The 20,338-nt window shown below is 43.7% G+C and overlaps 1 protein-coding gene across 3 annotated transcripts in view; it reads right to left on the reverse strand.

Annotated features, from left to right (window-relative positions):
• Trio (trio Rho guanine nucleotide exchange factor) overlaps positions 1–20,338 on the reverse strand; it is a 302,139-nt gene that overhangs the window by 90,340 nt on the left and 191,461 nt on the right. For all 3 annotated transcript variants that reach the window (XM_031360502.1, XM_031360501.1, XM_031360503.1), the window contains exons 20-30: positions 17,195–17,310; positions 13,531–13,653; positions 9,159–9,353; positions 8,948–9,063; positions 8,279–8,345; positions 7,617–7,726; positions 6,950–7,019; positions 6,397–6,486; positions 4,503–4,595; positions 2,106–2,217; positions 491–681 (exon numbers count right to left, since the gene is read on the reverse strand). In XM_031360502.1, coding sequence (XP_031216362.1) covers positions 491–681; positions 2,106–2,217; positions 4,503–4,595; positions 6,397–6,486; positions 6,950–7,019; positions 7,617–7,726; positions 8,279–8,345; positions 8,948–9,063; positions 9,159–9,353; positions 13,531–13,653; positions 17,195–17,310 — 1,283 coding nt within the window. The remainder of the gene's footprint in view (positions 1–490; positions 682–2,105; positions 2,218–4,502; positions 4,596–6,396; positions 6,487–6,949; positions 7,020–7,616; positions 7,727–8,278; positions 8,346–8,947; positions 9,064–9,158; positions 9,354–13,530; positions 13,654–17,194; positions 17,311–20,338) is intronic.

A 20,338-nucleotide genomic window follows, 5' to 3' on the forward strand; every position in this document is an offset into this window, starting at 1 on the left:
TGCTTAGAGCAGGACATCATCTATTTACCCAGCAGAGGTTTTCAACCTGTGTGGAGGTTGCTACTCCCACAGGGGTCCAGTATTAGATATCCTATATATCAGATATTTACATTACAATTCTTAACAGTAGCAAAATTAGTTATGCAGTAGCAATAAAAATAATTATATGTTTGGGGGTCACCACAGGAACTGTATTAAAGAGTCGTATCATTAGGAGGTTGAAAGCCAATGTCCTACAGTGTCTCTCCATCCTGCAGTTAGCCCCTATGGGCTTCAGGAACAGAATCCTCAAACCCCAAGAATATCAGCATGCCCTCTAGTGGACTCTGCTTGCATAGAACTTAGCTGAAGAAGATAAAACATCACAATTCGGATTCACATTTTTTTAGCAGTTTGGGAGGCAACTAAAGGCAACAGGCAGGAGTTTTTTCTCCCTACAGGAAGGCTGCAGCCCTGTTCTGTGGACTTAAATTCTGGATGCCGTACTTACAAATAACTTGCTTTTGTAGAGGTACTTGCTTCTCCCACTGGAATCTTTTACTTCTTTACTAAACACCAAGGACATTTCAAAAAGGAAGAGATGTCGTTCTCGACCCTTCCGAATTAAGGTTTTTGGGTCCCACACTTGGAAGGACTCCTGCAGGATGAGCTCTCCCTGAGACTCAATGTTTTCATCAAACCCTGCAACATGGAACACAGAAGTAAACCCGACTCAGAAGGAAGCAATGCCGTCTTACCTGCAAAAGCGTTCAGTATGGCTCCATGCTCTTCACCACAGGCCCTCCTAACAAGGGGAAGTTCTTCCTAAAACACTCCTTTGTATTTATTTTCCCAAATTCAAACATTTTCAGAGGTTCCTCATAACTTCCTTTCTGTAGGTTCCCAACATCAGATCTAGTTTAAGTCCCCTCTCCTAGTCACTGACTCGCGGCCTCTGCTCAGGCGACCACTCCCCTTGACCAGAGTGCCTCCACTGTACCGAGCTCCTCAACCTCAGTCTCTGATTCTTTTCCTCTGCAGCCGAAATGCCCCTCCCAGACTCTGCTCAGGTCCCAGTCTGGTGGAGCTAACTTTACTAAGCCATCTTTTGGGAGTCTGGAACCCTCTGCACGTGGATCCGCCTGGACTGGCACAGGGTGGCCTCCCTGGCTATTCTTTCCTCACAATGTAGCCACCAGAACTTAGCAAAGTGGTTCCTGAGCGGAAGCTGCTCACTCCCTTCTTTTCCGTCTCTTTACAGCAGACATTCCTCCTTACGGCCATCATAAGTTTATCACTTGCTTGTCCCTTCGCAGCGAGGAACAGCTAGGCACCCCAACCCTGGGCAAGTGAGAAAATGAATGTATACAACTAGTAGAGTTCTCTACCCACATGCTCTTGTACTTCCTGTGAGATGGAATATGAATGTGGTCCTACAGGACCTATCCAAGTAGGAAAACACATAGGGCAAAACTGGCCATAACACAGCCCTTCCCCTGATGACATCATGAAGAACAGCTATACAGTTATACCAGAGGAAGAAAAATCAGTATTGCTAGATCTCTGAGTTTCTATTACAGAGTGGCATTGCATCCTAATTAATAAATTTCTTGATGCTACCAATAACATGGCATAAACTAGCAAAAGCATTTGAGACGGGTCCTTTGCATCACTAACCTTGGCAGTGCAGAGGCAGCTTTACTAAATACATTCATGGGCTGGAGAGATGGCTCAGCCGTTAAAGGCTAGGCTCACAACTAAATACATTCATACAAAGTGGAATTGTTACAATACCTGTTGGGCACATTTGTCTAATTTCTAATATTCAACGGCATCAGTGGACATCTGCATTGGGTAAACATTTAGCAAAGGCTATGGAAATGGGGAACTAACAAGATCTTCTATATCCTTCTATAACCAGTGTATCCATTCATCATTTATACCTCCGATAGAAGCACTAGATAGAACTTAAGGGACACAAAGTGCTCCTGGAGTGTAGAATGGCACCACTGTTACCAAGTCCAGAAAGTGACAATTCATTCACACACAGCATCAGTAGATGGTGCTGTGCACTGGTGTGGTGTGTGTGTGTGTGTGTGTGTGTCTGTGTGTGTGTATCCTGTTACCTTCCAGCATGCTGAGGTGCATGGCATCATTGGCTCGCTTGGGCACACTGAGCATCACCTCGAGGCCGTCTTTGATCTCCCCCTTTCCTTCCTCACAGCAAGTGAGCAGCTCCTGGAGAAGATGAACACCATGAACTTGCAAAAGACTGTAAAACGCTCTGCCAGCCACACCTTAGCAGACATATAGGAATCCATGAAAACTCAGTGCTCAGGAAACAAACAAAATAACCAAAAAGTGAATCACTCAGGGTTGAGATAGACAGCAGGATTTGTTCTACTTGGAGGAAGACAGATCCAGTCACCGTTCAGGAAGAAGTTGTTATGCCTCGTCAACCACATCTCCAAAATGAGAAAATACATGTTGCTGGTTTGTAAGGAAGATGGAACTGTAAGTGACAAGTGACAGCCATGCCACAGTCTACCTGTCCTGCTAACTGTACAACCCCACAATGTCAGGGTCTGGCAGGATCCTGCATCAGAACAGCAACACAGCACAGACCATTTCTCTGTGCAGGCTCCTTAGGGAGGAGCTAGCTGGCAAGTGAGTACACATCTCCAAGGCATCTAAGTGAGTAATGCTACTTCCTGACTCCGTGGAAGCTCCTCAGCTGCCCTGTGAGTAGGACAGCAGGAAACACAAGCTTACATCCTGATGGGTCTCAGGTATTCCTTCATGGGTGCCAGACCATTATTGGTTACAGTGACAACAATCTTGTGTATGTGATTCCCAAGAGGGTCAGAGCAGTGTGGTCATCAGCTTGGGGGGACTAGAGCAGTGGTTCTCAACCTGTAGATAGCCTCCCCTTCAGCAAATCTCTATCTCCAAAACTATTTACATTATGATTCATAACAGTAGCAAAATTACAGTTTTGAAATAGCAATGCAAATTTTCTGGTTGGGGGGGTCACTGAAACATGACAAACTGTATTAAAGGGTTGCAGGCATTAGGAAAGTTGAGAACCACTGGTCTAGAGGAACTCAGTGCCCTGATGGGCACCTTCACTTTTGACCAGATATTTATGCTTCTGAGGAGCTGGACAAAAACTGTCTTATGGGGACATTGTGCCTCAACTCCCACCTGTGCAGACTGCCTTCCCACTGGGGAGGTCTGACAGAGTTTACTATTGTTCCCAGCAGAACTTCTTGGGAAAATGAGAAAGATTTAGAAGTCGAAGCAGAATCTTAGTGGAAACACAAGCTGAGAACAAAGCCTTGGCACTAAGGTATAACTAAGAGACAAGGCACTTGAGTAGATCTAGGAAGCAAAGGGAACATGACCTAAACGCAAACAAACGAAACTCAGTTTACACCATGCTCACAGCAGCAGCAGATTTGTGTAGTGATGTCTACCTAATCACTTCGTAAGATTTCCATACAGAAGTACAGGAGAGGAGATGCGATTTGGCTTGGTGGTAGAGTGCTCACCCAGCAAGCATTAGGCCCTGCTTTGATCCCTGACACTGTACTGTGTGTAAAAGAGGTGGGTGCTTAGGGCAGGGATATGTGTCCAGTAGGGTTTTCACAATAGAAATGTCTCATGATAGTACACACCTGCATAAAAGAACATAGCCATGTTTTACAGTTTCTAGGTCTCTCTTACTAAGAGAGCTTTAGGCACCCTTAAGCTTCAGTCTCCAACTGGGGCACCAGGATGTCAGCTGACATAGCTGGGATTAGTGGAGAGTCTACATGCTAACACTTCAGAGCATCCTTCACCAGCAGAGGAAATAGTACCTTTGCCAGACAAAAGTTGTAAATGACTCTTAATGCAGCAAGAAGGTATGCATTGATGACATAATGCATCTGGGATAAGTTCGTTCCCCTTCCTACTGTTGAAAATAATCAGAATTGATTTTTTGCAAGGACAATTTTAGATATACTTAATTACAACAAAAAGCAGAAGCCCTTGGGATCTGTATGAGCATGTTCTATACAACGGTTAGCAGCCACGGGGAGCGGCACGAGAGCAGAGTGTTAGGGAGTCCGTGGGAAAACCTGCATATCAGTCATATTTGGGTTCAAAGCTGGCACGTATCAGCAATGATTCTGAGAATTTTTGTGACCCTGGGCAGATAGGCTCCAGATTTTCCAATCAGCGCTGCTGCAGGTTAAACATGTACAGGTGCTGTGTATGGTGCTTCAGCACTAGAATCTGAGGATACTGAAGGTCCAAGAGCCAGTAACTTATTTCTCAGTCAAATGTCATTTTATGTTACAGACAAGTGCCAACCAGTTCCTTTAGTGTACAACCATGGGATATGATCTTATGCAACTGCTTCAATAAGAAGCTAGACAGGTCACGAAATGACAGTGAAGGAAATCACATACACATGTGCACAGAGGATAGATATCAACACAGCAATGTGATGTTGCAGATCAAAGATGCTTCATATGTACCTTTAAAAGGAGCTGATACTTTGTTATTCGCTGAACCGGTTTGATCAGGTAGGAAGAGATGGAATTGGCTAACCCATGCCGCTGCTGGATCTCCTATATTTAAATAAAACAAAAAAGGGGAAGCTTTATCATTGGGTCATTACTATTAAAAGTGGCTACAATACTATATTAATGACAAGTGTTCAATTCTGCTGAAGTAATACACCATCTCTTCTTAAGGCGTGTGAAAATATCAGCACAGAGTTCTCCCAATTCTATAGGTTTACTTTGCATGGGACTTTGGAGAACACCAAGCAGAAGGGAGGATAGAGATCCACAGTATGTCTAAGTGGGTGCCTCTCTACTGTGCCCCTTGCGATAACAGTGCTTACAAACCTAGGCTGTGCTTAGCATCTTCATGGGAAGGTAAGGAGCCAGCCCAGCCATGCAGTTCAGCATTCATATTGCTCATCAGTGAATAGTAGAGCACGTGATGGGTGTTCTGTGATGCCTGTTACCATGGAAAAGAATAACTGAAGGGCAGGCACAAGATGCCCAAAGAATGGAGGACAGTGTAATTAAAAACCTCCTTAAAAGTCCAAGTAACCTTACAATGCACATCAAAGGCAAGTGACTATGAAATCTGCCAGGTATAACTTCCTTTATTTTTAAAGGATGTTTAAACACATGGAACTTTTGAAAGATAGACTCTATTTATTTATTTGTGGGTCAAACATATGACACAGCACCTATGTGGAGGCCAAAGAACAACTTGTGGAGGTCGGTGTTTTCCTTCTATCATGCACTATCCTGTTAGCCTACCAGGGTTTTTAAAACCAAGTTTTGGCTACGCACACATTCTTGCTGCATAGGCTTTCTATAGTCTGCGTGTGGCTACTGTGCTGAGTGTCATCTAATCGTGACGCTGCAGGGCATATGAAATATTAGAAAGAAAAGACAGCATCAGGCAAGGGATCGCTATAGACTGAGTGCTCCCTGAGAAGAGCAGCTGGAACAGGCTCTTCAGTACATAGGCAGGTCCCATCCAAAACAGAAAATGTAAAGTTTACTCCAGCTTTCTAGACTTTCCCAGGAGAGATTATCTCAGCTGAATGTGTACAACTGCAAAGGCAGAAAATTAAGTCCAATATTCCCACGGCCTTGTGCATCAAGCGTACTCAGCACTCAGCAGTACCTTTCTCTAGCCACAATCTGCCACATATTAGGCTAGTTCTGAAACCCAAAATACACTTAATAATATTGTACCCCCACTATACAAACAACATATCTTTGAAAAAAAGAGATAACTCATACCAAGTCTACTCAAGCATATAACTAAACATCTACTTGACTGGGTAGTCAAATTGGTAGGACTTCACTGATGGATCTCTTTGGGAAATTCACAAGACTAATAAGTTTACATCTTTTATATATAATCTTGTATATAAAATAAATGACTACATATAAAAAATAATGACAAATATATCTTATACTAAAGATCTAAGGGTCTTATAGGTATTAAACTTCTAGAAGTGTTCAAAGCAAAAGGACATATAAGAAAATCCCAAAATAGGGGCTGGTGAGGTGGCTCAGTGGGTCAAGGCACCTGCTATATAAGGCCTTATGGTTCAAATTTCGTCTCTAGGAACCACACAATAGAAAGAGTGACCCAAGTCCTACAAGTTGTCCTCTGATCTACAATACATGTAAGCTCATGAGTACATGCACAACATACATGTATACATACTAAATACAATGTAATAAAAACATAAATGAATATCCTACTGTAAACTTGAGAGATGAAAATCAAATACTAAACCAGTAGTATAGAAATGAATTCTGGGCGATGCTGGTTTTATCTGTATTGAATTCTGTTTGGGCAGTCTCACAGCTTCTTTAATTATCTGCTACTTACGTCAAAGTAGGAGCCTGCGTGCTCTAGTATCAGCTGTGTAGAATCAGGTTTATTTTTGCAGTATGTGACATACATCTGAAACTTGTCTGCCTATAGCAAAAAAATAGAGGAGCGAAAGAGAGAGAAGAAACAAGAGTTTTATTTAGATATCTTTTCCAAATCAAAAGTCACAATATAAAAACCTTTAATGTGGGAACTAAGTCCTATGGACTAGGAGAGCTTGAAATGAGAGGATTATATTTTGGAAGGAAAGCTAGCACACTAGAGGCAATGCCTGGGCTCAACAGGGTGAGAGAGAGCTCTTCCTTGAACAGACTGGACCCTCATCCAGGATGAGTTCCAGCATTAAGAAGAGACTCAGAACGCTTAATGTCCTAGTTCAAGTCATCAGTACAATCAGCAGAAACTCATCCCACTGGGACTCTTGGAGGCCAGGCACTTTCCTCTAGGTGCAGAGAATTGGCAGAAGGGAGTCACTGAAGCAGTGTGCAGCGCTGGCTGACATCTTCCTTCAGTGCCTGCAGAAGAGAGAGCAGGAGGGGAGGCTCCTTACCCAGGTGACGAAGCAGTGTCCCACATCCTCTGGGAGCTGCTCATACTTCTCCAGCTCCTTCAAGAAGATGCTTCAGGACAATAAACAGATAAGTGTCACGAAGGTGCCAAGAAAATTTTACTAGTAAGGTATGCCAGAAATGGGAAAAATGTCTGTGTCCTCTACATTTTCTAGATTAATGAAACATGCAGCTCTTGACTAGGGAAATTTTCTGTAACTTTCGAGCAATCAGTTAGGTCTTCAAATCCCTTCTAACAGAAACTTCAAGCTAGCAGCCTCCTGGGGGAAGAGACTCACTAGTCTAGTGTAGTGGGAGAGGAAAGCGGTCATGATGTCACTTATAAGCAGAACCAAAAGGGTCACATCCCAGAAATCCAGAATAAATAGTGGTTATCAGCAGGCTGGGAGAGGTGGTAGGGGTATGGGAAGAGGCTGGCCAACAGACATAGGAGGAACACCTGCTGGTCTATTCCATGGTAATATAAACAGAGCAAAAACACTGCATTCTGTATCTTAAAAGTAGAAGAGGGAATTTAACACACACAGCCGACTGGCTCTATCCAAATCCCAATAAAATCCCTGAATTCTGCTAAACCCCCTGCACATCTTTCCACATGATGTAGGGCCCTCACAGAAACCAGATCTGCAGAGAGGTAACACCACTCACTTGTTGTGGAACTCGTAGATTTCCTGCATGTTCCCGAAGATGATGAGCTCCTTGTTGACGATGCCTGGCGGGATCTCCTCCACTCCGCTGGTCATTTCCCACAGGTAGGTCTGGCCAGAAAGGAAGCAAAAGGATTTTAAAAAAAAAAAAATCAACCTGAACTCTCAAGCAGCCGTTCCTATAAACACAGCCTCAGAGCTTATGTACAAACACGAAATGAAATGTATGTAAATGTTGGCCCTGTAGTAAACATGAAAAATATGTCTTTTAAAAAAACCTTAGTTTCTGTGAACACTTGGAAAGATTTACTATACTGTTTTAGTTTAATCCCAGCTTTAAATTTGGAATGGATCTCTGTCAAAAGGTACAGCAAACATTCGGGGTGTGACCAAGTGAGTACCAGGTGCCATCATAACTGCTAGACTGGTTTGTCTGAAGCTGCTGTTCTATACACAAAGAGAATGCCAGCCAGGCCAGCATGTGACAGATCAGTGAGAGGAGCTATGTGTGCTGTGTCATCTGTGCAGTGAGCCAAAGCCCTCCTGGAACAGCACAGAACAGGGACAGAAGCCCAGCACTGTCACCACTCCAACAAGTACCAGACAGTAACAAAACAGCAAGTTTAAACCCAGTCCGAATAAACAAGCAACAAACAGACTTACATCCATACACTCCCGAAGGTCTCTGACATAAGCCTTTTCCGTTTGAATTAGTTCAGCCATGATGAACCTTAAAATTAACAGAGAACAGTTCAGTTCAGTTAGGTTGTATGCTTATTACTCTTTATTACAATCTATGTGTAGGAAGACATGAAATAAAACGGAGAGCCTAGAAATATTAAACATACAGTAATGGCTTGAAGGAGGAAAATCAAGATCAGATGGAATAGCGGCCATCAACTAATTCCAAGATCTTTGAAAACACTTCCTCAGAGCTCCCACAGCTGACAGCCGGGATGCCCAGCCTTACTGTGGGCTATGAAGTGGCTGAGCAGTGCCTTCATCCATACCCACTGGATTCCAGACACACTGGTCCCTTCCTGTCCCCATTGAACGACAACCAAAACTGCTTCTCACACTTACAAATATCCCTGGGCAACAAAAAAGTCTGGTGGTTTCCTCTACTACTAATGGCAAGCAATTTGTCAGGCTAGGAGAGGAAGGCACAGAGAAACCAGGACAAGACAGTGAATCATGTGATTATGGCTCAGCACACAGAGAAGTCAGCTGAAAAAGCCAACTGAGGTCTCAGACACTTGACTGCATATCATGCCAGCAGCCCATCTGTGGGCTCCGACACTCCCCTCACCGTCGCAGGGAATGTTAGCTTACTCTTTCCTACGGGCAGACTTCCGCTTCTCTTCATTGAGTTCGTGAGCGGCATCCCGAAGCTTCACTTCTGACCCAGGGATACTGGCAGGGATGATGTCCAACTGCAGGCTCTTACTCTGTGGAATGAGAGTCAATGGGGCCAGTTAATGAGAGCAGCTAGGCGGCATGGGGCCGAGATCACCACTTGTCCAGTGTGAACAAAGCAATTCACCGATTTGTTGGAATCTGAAGAAATCCCCAGGGCTTTCTCCAAAGAGGTCCGGTACTTCTCCATGCGCAGAGAGAAATCTCTGTACCTCTTATCCACTGCGGTCACACATTTTTTAATCTCTGCTGCATGGGCATGCCCTTTTTCACAAAAGCCATCAGCCAGCTGTATCAATAGCTTCACCCTCTCTTTGGTTTGCTGTAAAAACAACGGGAAAGTACTGTGAGGCACATGAACCTGACTGCCAGAAACCCAAAGCATGGGGGAAATTGCACACTGTCTGACTGACGGCCTCAAATCCAGAGTCTGGGCTGGCCACATTTCCTCTGCTCTGCTATGGTGAGTGGTATTCCTGTGAGCTCAACCTAGAACCAAGCAAGCCTATCCGTCAAAGGTCTCCTCTGGTCAGTAAGAGTCTGTAGAATGGGTGAATAAGAGAGTGAATGAATGAATGAGGAGGTCCATGGAGGAGATTCTCTTTGGTTTTACTGTTCTTTGAGCACCATGTATATTGCATCACCAGCTCCTTGTTGGATGCATACTTTTTTTGTGCATCCACTTAGACTCATCCACCCCCTCCATCTTTAGGAACAACCAGGTAACAAGCAGAGTCCAGAGCAGCTCTTGAGGACCAGATCTCTGGAAACCAGAAGGAAAACTCACCAATCAGCAGACAACCTCTAGAGAAGCAGCTCCAATCCATTAACAAAGGTTACTTCATTTCACACATATACAAGAAAGTATGAATTCAATGGGAACTGTATTTTCCCTAACATTAAGGCTTACCATGCAGCACAGGTCCATGCATGCGCATCAACCTTCTACCTCTGATCTCTCACCTTATCTCCCACAGCCTTTCACTGATCATTACTGTTAGATTTTCTCTGAGATCTTTGACATTTCAAAGACACGAGTTATTATTCTAAGGAACCTGATTTCCTTGGTTAAACTCTAAAAATATAAAAAGGTTTATTTATTTTTGTTCTATGTGCTTGAGTGTTCTGCCTGCATGTATGGCTGTGCACCACCTGAATACCAAGGCATCAATCAGATTCCTTGAAACTGGAGTTACAGACAGCTGTGGGCCATCACATGGGTGCTGGCAACTAAACCTGGGTCCTGGGAGGAGGAGCCAATGCTCGTGGCCACTGAGCCATCTCCAGCCTCCCTCAATTAAACTTCATCTGAAAAATCTTTACAACAAATATACAGAAAACTGACTACAAATTACTAAAAACAAAGTCACATTTCAACCCCCATCTTGAACTATCTTAGTTTATAAAATGAATGTTTTGAGCCAGAATTCTCTGGGCAAACTCTCTAATCTCAAAGACCTCTGAGACTTCACAGGGAACACCTACATCATCCGGCCCTGGCTCAAGTCCTCCTCTGGATCTTTGTATAGGCGCTTCTACATAGACATCCTCAGGCCCCTTCACATCTCTTCCAATAAAAACCACCTTCCCAATGGTCCCATGGGCACCGTAAAATCACAGTGTGCTTCCTGTGCCAGCCACTCTCACGGTCTACTTATCGTCTTCTAACTTGGTGTAAGTTACGGTCTCTTTGTATGACAGTTGTTTGCCTCTCTTGTGAGAATGCCACTTCAAGAAGCAAGGCCTTTCCTGTACTACTGTCCCTTCCACTGTGGTTAAGACCACCTGAGGAAACAATGTAACCGTGCAGAGAAACCTTCACAGATTTAACATTTTAAGAGCTAGGAATGAATAAGTAAAGATACAAATACAATAAAGACAATGTCGCTTGCCTATATTAGCACAGGAACCAAAACCACCAACAAGCTGAGGAAAACATATCACAAACTGTCAGCAGTAGCATAACAGGCTGCTGTTAGTTACACTACCTAGCTAAAATAGGGAAGATCTGCTAAATGTAAAGACTGGCAAGACAAAACAGTAAGACTTCATCCTCATCTTAATTTAAACAAAGGGCAGTGCCAATGAGGGCCAAAGGCTTCTCAGAGCTGCTTCCCTTTCCCAACCTTCCAAGAACGACACCCCGTCCTTTCGCTACTCCCTTGTTCCCATGGAACTTAATATGCACATTAGATATACTTTATGCATTTACCATCACTGCTCTGTTTCTCTGACCAGTATATGCTAGCATGAACCCAGCACCCAGATATCAATCAGTAGAAAGAGAGAGGGAGCAAATAAATGGTGTGATAAAAACAAGTGTGATCCACCTGTCCCTCAACAGTTCCCGTCTCAGAATATTTAATTATAAATGCCACTTTTTTTTCCAAGACAGGGTTTCTTTGTGCAACTGTCCTGGAACTCACTCTGTAGACCAGGCTGGCCTCGAACTCAGAAATTCACTTGCCTCTGCCTCCCAAGTGCTGGGATTAAAAGCATGCACCACCACCACCCGGTTTATAATTGCTATTTTAAAATACATCCAGGAAATTCAAAATTCTAACAGAAAAATGGATATAAAATGGGAGCCACCATTTGTTCTCAGACTTGCTCATGCTTAGACATGTTTATTTTATGTGTACATGAATTTATCAATCTTTTCATACTGAGTTAGATTTTCTGTCATTTAGACAAACCATTCCACACAAGAAGAGATTTTAGAAGTCTGGTTATTTCTAGTAATGAAACCTGAAAATTCTAGAAATAATCAGGTTTCTGAAATATTGCTGACATTTAAACTCTGTTATACTTCTGGTGTCAAGGAGAGATGAGATATGAACCCCAAAAATTCCTTCCAAAAGGCTGCTGTGCACCACAAAAACAAAACAAAACACCAATAACAAAAAACCAGGGGGACCAGCTCTCTGTAGCCCCAGAGCATGGTGAACAGGACAGGGCTTCCCAAGCCCAGCACACTCACAAGCATCTGAGAAACAGCAGGAGAGGCCAGCAGGGACAGGAAGAGGAAGGAGCCAGAAATGTTATAGAAGCAAAACCACAAACAGGCATAATACAAAGTAGCTACTGTGACTCCAATTGGTTGAAAATTCCTCTTTATGTTAAAGGCCACACAAGATAGTTGTTCTAGATGGTTTTGTTTTTTGGGGACAGGATCTCTCTCTATGTATTCCTGTTGGCCTGGAACTTACAATGTAGACCAGGTTAATCTCAAAGTCACATAGATCCATCTGTCTCTGCCTCTCAGGTTCAGGGATTAAAGGTGTGTCACCCTTATAATTATTCTTGTTCCTTTATAGGAACACTTATTTTTTGTTTTTATTTTGTTTGAATAAAAATTTATTATTCAGGTTGGTCAATTCAGGTTGCTCAGATCTGAAATAACTGTCAGCATCTTCTAAAAATTCAAGTCTGCCATTAAAAGTATACTTTCAAAACTGTTTCAGGGCATGTGCACACAAGACACTCAGACACACACACACACACCCCAAACCAAAACCAAACAACCACTGGAAATCCATCAGGAGGCTCAGTGAGTGAAGCAGGTGTTGCTAAACCTGGAAATCTGGGTTTGATCCCCAGGATTCACATGGTCAAAGAAAAGAATCAATTCCCCCAAGTTGTCCTCAGCCTCCACATATACACTACAGCATGTGTAACCCAAAAAAAAAAATTGTAATTTAAAAACAAACTCTGAGAAACAAAACAGCATAGAGAAGTGAGCTTATTCTAAGCAATTCAAAACCATCCGAGAGAAACCTGAACCAGCTCCCGGGAAGCATGCTTTGTGGACAGTTTGTGTCAATGTGTGTATTCTTACAAATTTGTGGGTAGATACAGATGCAAAGATAATAGTACTTCTGGAAGAAACATTTGGCTCTCTTTTCAAAAGAAAAGCGGAGATGCCTCTAGCATCACAAACACATGAACAACCAGGAATCAATTCTGTCAGTGGTAAACACAGACCACGGTGGGATTGGACAGTGGTGAGTGGGGCCACCATGATGGACTGGACAGTGGTGAGCGGGCTGCCATGATGGACTGGACAGTAGTGAGCGGGACAGCCATGATGGACTAGATGGTGGTGAGCGGGCTACCATGATGCTTTCCAGGAACTGATGATAAGGAAGGGCAAGACACAGAATACAGAACAACACACATCCTCATGTTTCCAAAAAACAGCAAGACTTGATAAAAAAAATTCTCAGAAAGCAAATGAGAGAAAGACAGTCAAGAAACAACACAAAGGACAGAGGCAGAGGCCAGGAGAGTTGGAGGCCGTCACAGAGATCAGGGGAACACAAACAGGCCGACAAAGTGAGACATCTGGGAAGGCCACCATACACAGTAGCCATTTCTCCAGGTTACTGGCCTTTCTCAATGATGCCTCTGACAAGTATCCCCTTTCCCTGGTGTGTATGTCATTCTGGGATAGCAGGAGCAGATGTATAGACCAGAAGCCCATCTCCTTGCAGACTTACCTTGGCGGTTATCTGAAACTCCTCGTGTTCTTTTAACAGCTCCTGCGTGTGCTGAATGCTGGACCCAGTTGAGGTGTGTGTGGAAAGGTAGAACTCCCCATTGTCATGGATCCACTCTAATGCCTGGAGGAGAGCAATGCAAAATGTTCACTGGCTAAATATTTATGGGAAGCAGGCATTTCTGCATGCCCTGCTCATGTAAGCTACAATAGGTACGCATCAACGAGTAACCCCCTGGGCAGACACATTTCTGGAAGGAGCATCCTGACAGGGGGAAAAGAATCCTGTTACTGATGTAGCAACAACCAATGAATGGTTCGAGGGTTTTTTCTATGGCTATGAACCTACAGGTCTAACAACAGCACAGTTGGAAAAACTTATATTTAACATCACAGAGGTGGGCAAAACCTTGGTCTGAAACCAAGATGCTGAAGATCTAGATAAACATGGATCCAAAGTTTTCTAACCACGGGTGGTGTTTCAGGTGAAAGCAGAAGTAGGCTGTGCCTTTCCAGGCCTCTGGTTTCCTTCCCAGACGACTATGCCCACCTAGAACATCCAGATTGATGGTTAGTTCACCCGGGTTTTGGGAGGCGGGTGTTTACACTGTGAATAAGGTCCCCACTGGGCAGATGCCAGAAGATTTCACCTTTCTTGCCTAGTGACAATGCCTGAAGAAAGGTGTCCTAGAGGTTCAGGTGTCAAGGACTGAAATGAAATCAGACTTATTTAAATGCATGCTTCTACATAGGCTGTGGGAAGGAAAATCAGCATTTAAAACAGCATGGGCATGTCTACGTGCCGTAGAATCTTTCAGCCACCCATTCTAACATGCTGATATTGGAATATCCACTTTGTTGTTTCTTTAAGATACATCACTGCTTATGTGGCAAGGCATGTATGTGTGTGCATGTGAAGGTGAGATGTTAATTTAGGGTATCACTCAACAAGCCATTCATCCTTGTTTTTTGAGACAGTCCTCTCAGGCTTAGAACTAAGCAAGTAGGCTATGCTGCCGGCAGCTAAGCCTTAGAGACCTGTCGGCCTCTGCTTCCCTTAGTACTGTGATTTTAAGTGTACACTACCATAGCTGGATTTCTTTTTAATGTTGGTTCTGGGATTCCAATTTAATTCCAAGAACTTTACCTCCTAAGATACCACATCACCCCATTTCCCTCCCCTCAGTCCCATTTGTGGAATTTTGGGGGGGGGTTAGCAAAGATAAAAAGGAAAGGAAGTCTCAAGTCACAGGGAGTTTGGCTAGCGACTGCACATCTACTATCCTCATGCTTGCGGATAGTCACGCCGTCTCTGAAACAATGTTCACGCTGATCTAAGTGAAGGTCACATCAACCCACTAATTCAGTGTTCACTGTAAAGCACTCTCAAGTACATACTGTGGAGGCAGATGCCTTCACAAATAAGAGTAGCCTGAAGCCCAGGCTGTAGTCAGGCTTCTCGGGGAACCAGAAGGCTGCCTCTTCCCTTGCAGACTATGAAGGAAGACAAACGAACAAGCACATTGCAGGCCGCAGCAGAGATGAGAGGAGGAGGGCCTTGTCACAGGGAGGCCAGAGGAGGTAGAGGGTGAGCTGAGAACTGTGGGCTAAGGAGCAATACAGGGGCAGCACAAGTATGATGGGAACAGCTCAGCCTGCCCCTGGGGAAGAAGGCAGAAGAGGCTCAAGCAGAGGCTGTGGAGAGCAGGTGAGCTCAGAGTCCCAGGGAGAGCATGAGTTCTTTGCAGAAGCATACTGTATAGACAGGTGTTGGAATGGAGCCTGACTAGAAACCGCAGAGGGTCTGCGGAGGCAAACAGAGAGGGCAGAGAGGGGTACAAGAGGTCAGCACCCCTACACTAAAGGAGATAAAGGTGGGACACAGACAGCAAAGCAAAGGTAGGGATCAGACACACCTTGTCACTCTTAACTGAGTACGGTGAGAGTGGACAGGACACAGGGAGTCAGGAATGCAGTTTTGCTTCTGGTGAGGCCAGAGTGGAGAGGCGCTGAGGAGGGACCCACAATTTATACATTCTGGGTTTCAAAAATAGATGTCAGGGCTGGGAAACATCCAGGGAGAGATAAGAAGAGGGGAAGAAGAATCGAGAACAGTGTTCACTCAGTCCTGAGAGGCAGCATTCAGGGTTGGAGATAAGAGAAGGAGGCACTGGAGCTGGGAAGAGCCAGGGAAATGGCAAGCCCAGAGGCCGTGCCACAGAGATTCCATCACCTCTCTGTACTGCCATTAAGAACAGTGGCATCCATCCACTTAGTAACTTTAGTGTGCCACATTGAAAATGGCTAACACTGAGAGACCGAGAGCAGCTCTGAGCACTGGGTCTGTGTGTGGAGCAGGGCTCGGAAGGACAGCAGGCCCGACAGGTCCCCATCAGCAATGCCAGGATAAGAATTCACAGTTGTGCCTCTCTGCAGCTGAACCTTGTCTTTAATCTGAGAGATAAGCCATGAGACAGGCTGCGTAACACTGCCTAGCTAGAAACCAAAGCCACCTCCATCACAATGAAACATGGTGGAGGAACACCTTTAGAAGCACACTAGGAAAATAGAATGGAATGTTATGACCACAGCCCACCGCTCCACTGCAGGGATCTGATCAGATGAGAGAGAGGCCATCAGAGCACCAGACCTGGAATCCAGAACTCCGGTCTGTATGTAGCTCAGCAGTTGTGGATGTGGCTCTCCTCGTCAGACTAACATATCAATTTGGAACAAAATCTGTACTCTATCCTGAGAAACCTATGCTGAAGTCTAATTTCTCTTTGGCTAGCAAGACTGGGCTGTGTCGGGGTGTCGTGCTGTGTGTCAGTTCAAGAAAGAGCCCACACTGGAGTCTCAGAAAAGGATGGAGGACAGTTCTGACTGACCACAGGAAGCAGTCCTGGGTGGCTCTCAGTACATCTACATACACAGAATGCCCACTCCAAACCTAGTCACACTCAGGTTTTGGGGGGAATGTAATTAGTCCTATTTCTCTGTTGCCCACTCCCTGTCGTCTCAGAGGGAAAATACATGCATTCTTGTGGTAATACTGAAGCTAAAGAGAAATGAAATGAATTTCAAAACTTAAGATATAAGCGAATAGATTTTACTTTAAAATGATCTTCCATGACTGCCAGTCTCCTCAGTAGTACACTCAGTAGTAGTGCCTTCAGAAGAGGGAAATGGAGCCCGTCCTGTCTCTGCCTCAGCCAAACAAGAAGCCATTTTAAGCATGCTGGATTATTAGAAATTCTGTCACATTTTCTTTCCTGGATCTAGCTCAATCTATCTGAAAATTAAAGCTTTTTTTCTTCAATATATAAGTATAACAATATGAAAATGAAAACAACTGCTGTATTTTGAGAAGAACTTAGCCAGGACTTGACAAAGCATTTTAAACAATAATTGTATCGGTAACTTGCCAGTGGCAGCTTTAAAGTTCGAGGAAAAGGCCAGGAAAACCAAAAGGCACACCCGCACGGTGTGAACCATACCGGGCTTAGGGGTTTATTTTTAGAACAAACTTAATTAAGAGACATGATTGTTCCCGCCATAAGGATGCAGTGTGAGAGATGGCTTTTATAGTAAAGCCCTGCCAGCCTAGAAAAGGCGCTGTGAAGGTGTGAACACGTGGAGGGCTCGGGGAAGCAGGATGTACTGACCTGCTTGGCGCTCCTCTCGAAGACCACATATTGCTGACACTGGTCCAGCCGCCTTTTCCTCATGGTCCAATAATGCAATACCCTGTTTTCCCGCTGGAAGAGTTCATTCAAGATATCTGACACACATGGAAAAAGGGAGAGAGGTTGGTATTTGCTCTCCATTAACATGCCTGCAAAACTTGTTTTCGTTTAGATATTTATGCTCATGCCACCGCAAGACAGACTGAGCTAGGAAATGATAGCATTCCTGTCTAAGGTCTCAGTCGGCCTTGGAAGCAGAGTCCTCATTCTCTCACTCTTAAATCTGAAGCGAATGTGGGATAGGTGCAAGATTCTTTTTATTATTATTTTTTAACTGCTGTATGAGTTGTTATTTTTGTTTTGTTTGTTTATACATACTTTTTAAACATAAAGTCTTAGGAAGGGATGCAGGGAACCAGAGAAGAAGAGGACCTTGAAGCCATGAAAGCAGAAATGTCTTATTATATAAAAACTATTAATAATAAAATCAATAATATAATAATAATAAAAGCTATTAATAATAATTAGTAATTATCATTAATAAAAACTAATAGCTACTATCAAAACATCGTGCACATAAAAAAAAAAAAAACAGGAAAAATTCCTAGGGACAGAACCAATTTCCTAAACAGATATCCCAGACTGGCCTGAAACTCCATAGAGAGCTGGGACGACCTGCAACCACTGACCCCGAGTGCAGGAATCACAGGGGCAGACCAGCACAGCTGGCTTATGTGATGCTGGGCACTGAGCCCAACGCTTCCTGGATGCAACGCAAGTGGGCTCTGAACTGATCTCTATCCCCATGGTTCGCTGGCCGTTTTTGACTTTTATTTATGTGGTGCTTAAGGACAGAAAATGAACCTTTATCCTTGTAAAACCATTTACTGCTGAGTTACACCCCTAGTCCTGAAGTAATATAATTCTGAACACTAAAGATGGGGCAGGAAACATATGAACACAGGTTTAACCCCAGGCAAGGAACAAGAGTGTCATTCGCTGTTTTATTGGCAGATTGACACTATTCAGGCTTGGAGAGAGAGGCTAAGGCATGGGTAAGATCCTGTATTCTGAGGCATCCTGGCACTAGGTAATGGCACAGAAATAGGCACACCACTGAATGAGTTTATCTTTACATAAATGGTGCTATAAAATAATCAAAACCATTGGTGCTAAGAAGAATCTCCTGAAAGTGCAGATGCCTGAAGACACAGTTACTAAAACACATTCAAGAGGCAGAAATCCAGTCTCTAAACAGTGGTTTACAAAGATGACTAAGATGTGTTATGTAAAGTGAAATGTGCTTTTCATACAGGAATACAGTCCTCTATTTGTCTGTAAAAAAAAAAAAAATACATAGGACACACAGGAAATCCTGTAACGACTGTAATATAATACCAAGGGGATTGTGGAATTTATGTACATTTGGGCACCTGTGGTGATCTGAATGAAAATGGCTCCCACAAGGCCATAGGGAGTGGCATTATTTGAAAAAAATAGGACATGTGGCCTTATTGGAGGAAGTGTGTCACTGGGATGGGCTTTGACGTTTTGGAAGCTAAAGCCAGGCCCAATGGCTCACTGTCTCCTGCTGCCCACTGGTGCACACGGACAACTCTCAGCTTTTCCTCTAACACCACACCTGCCTGCACGCTGCCATGTTTCCTGCCATGACGATAATGGACTAAACCTTGAACTGTAAGCCAGCCCCAATGAAATCCTCTCTTTGGTATGAGTTGCTGTAATCGTGGTTTCTCTTCACAGCAACAGAACACTAAGACAGCTCCTTTCAATCTTTTTACTATAAGATTACTTTACTCTAGAAGTTCATAAAACAAAGAAAAAGCTTTAGAAAGGGGGTCCTAAGACGGAAATTCCATGTCAAACCAATGATACCTGTAATATAATTTTGTTATATTAAACAATCTTAAAAGCACTAAGCCCTTCTCAAATACTGAGTTCCCAGAATCCTCTGTGCTTTGTAAGAAAGGTATCAGCTGAGCAGTGACACTGGGGCCTGTGAGCTCCTCAGTGACCACATTAAAGGAGACAATGAATGTCCCTCTCCCAGATCTAACAGTAGCCAGGAGCTCAAAGGAGAAGGAGCAGGGCCCCGTGGGCTTTATTTCCAGTTACTGAAAGCACAGGAATATAGTCACTTCAATTTTGTAAAAAACAAGTTTGAAATTTTAAGTCTGCCAAAGCACTAAGCTCACACTTTCACACAAACACCACATTTGTAGGCAGCGGTGCATGCGTGGGCAACTCATGCAAGAGGGGTCTTCTCTGCTCTCCGTTCAGGCTCTGACTGTCCAGTAATAACTTTTCCTAAACACAGTGTTAACTGGCCTCGGGGATTGGGGGGTGGGTCCAGTTCCTGAGAGATGCTGAGATTACGAGTTCTGACTTTCTGACTGCATCCTGTGGGATTATACTAGCATCCTCCCTGTAAGACATACATGGCCATATCTCCTTATTCCCAGTCTAAGTGTCTAAACCCTTTGCTACCAAGTTGCACAAACCCTTTGCCACATAAACCCTCTTGTACAAGTAGAGTACAAGAGAAACAAAATATTTCCAGCAGTCCACAACCTCCTTTAGTACAAGACACAAGAGTCAATGTTATAATTTTTGCCTACAAAGCTCAGTCTCAGCTGTATGAAGTTGGTTACGGTGGCTCCATATCCTGTACACCTCATGCTTCATTTATTTAACCTTCTATGAACGCCAACCCTATTATGTACTCCTTGGTATAAATTTCCCTAGACATACCTTTTTCTATGCATTTACAAGTAAATAAATAAAAAAAAATATTTTTTACTATACTCAAGTTATATAAAACAGTGTAAAAATTTGCTTTTATTAATTACCCATGTCTTAGGTATACAACACTGAAAGTACTTTATAGCCACAATACTGATACATGATTTTCTGACTTAGCTTTTAAAACTACTTTGCATACAGGTAAGTGTAGCTTTCACTCTTGATCACATGTTCACTCACATACAATAACAAGCAGCGGCAGGCACTATCATCCTGAACACCATGTTTTCTGAGCTGCCAGCTAGTGAGGCTGCCATGGCACGAGCTGGGACTCAGGAGAGCTGCTCTGGGGAAGCGGGG

Source organism: Mastomys coucha, unplaced genomic scaffold, assembly GCF_008632895.1.
Source record: "Mastomys coucha isolate ucsf_1 unplaced genomic scaffold, UCSF_Mcou_1 pScaffold8, whole genome shotgun sequence".
Classification (NCBI taxonomy): Eukaryota; Metazoa; Chordata; class Mammalia; order Rodentia; family Muridae; genus Mastomys; species Mastomys coucha.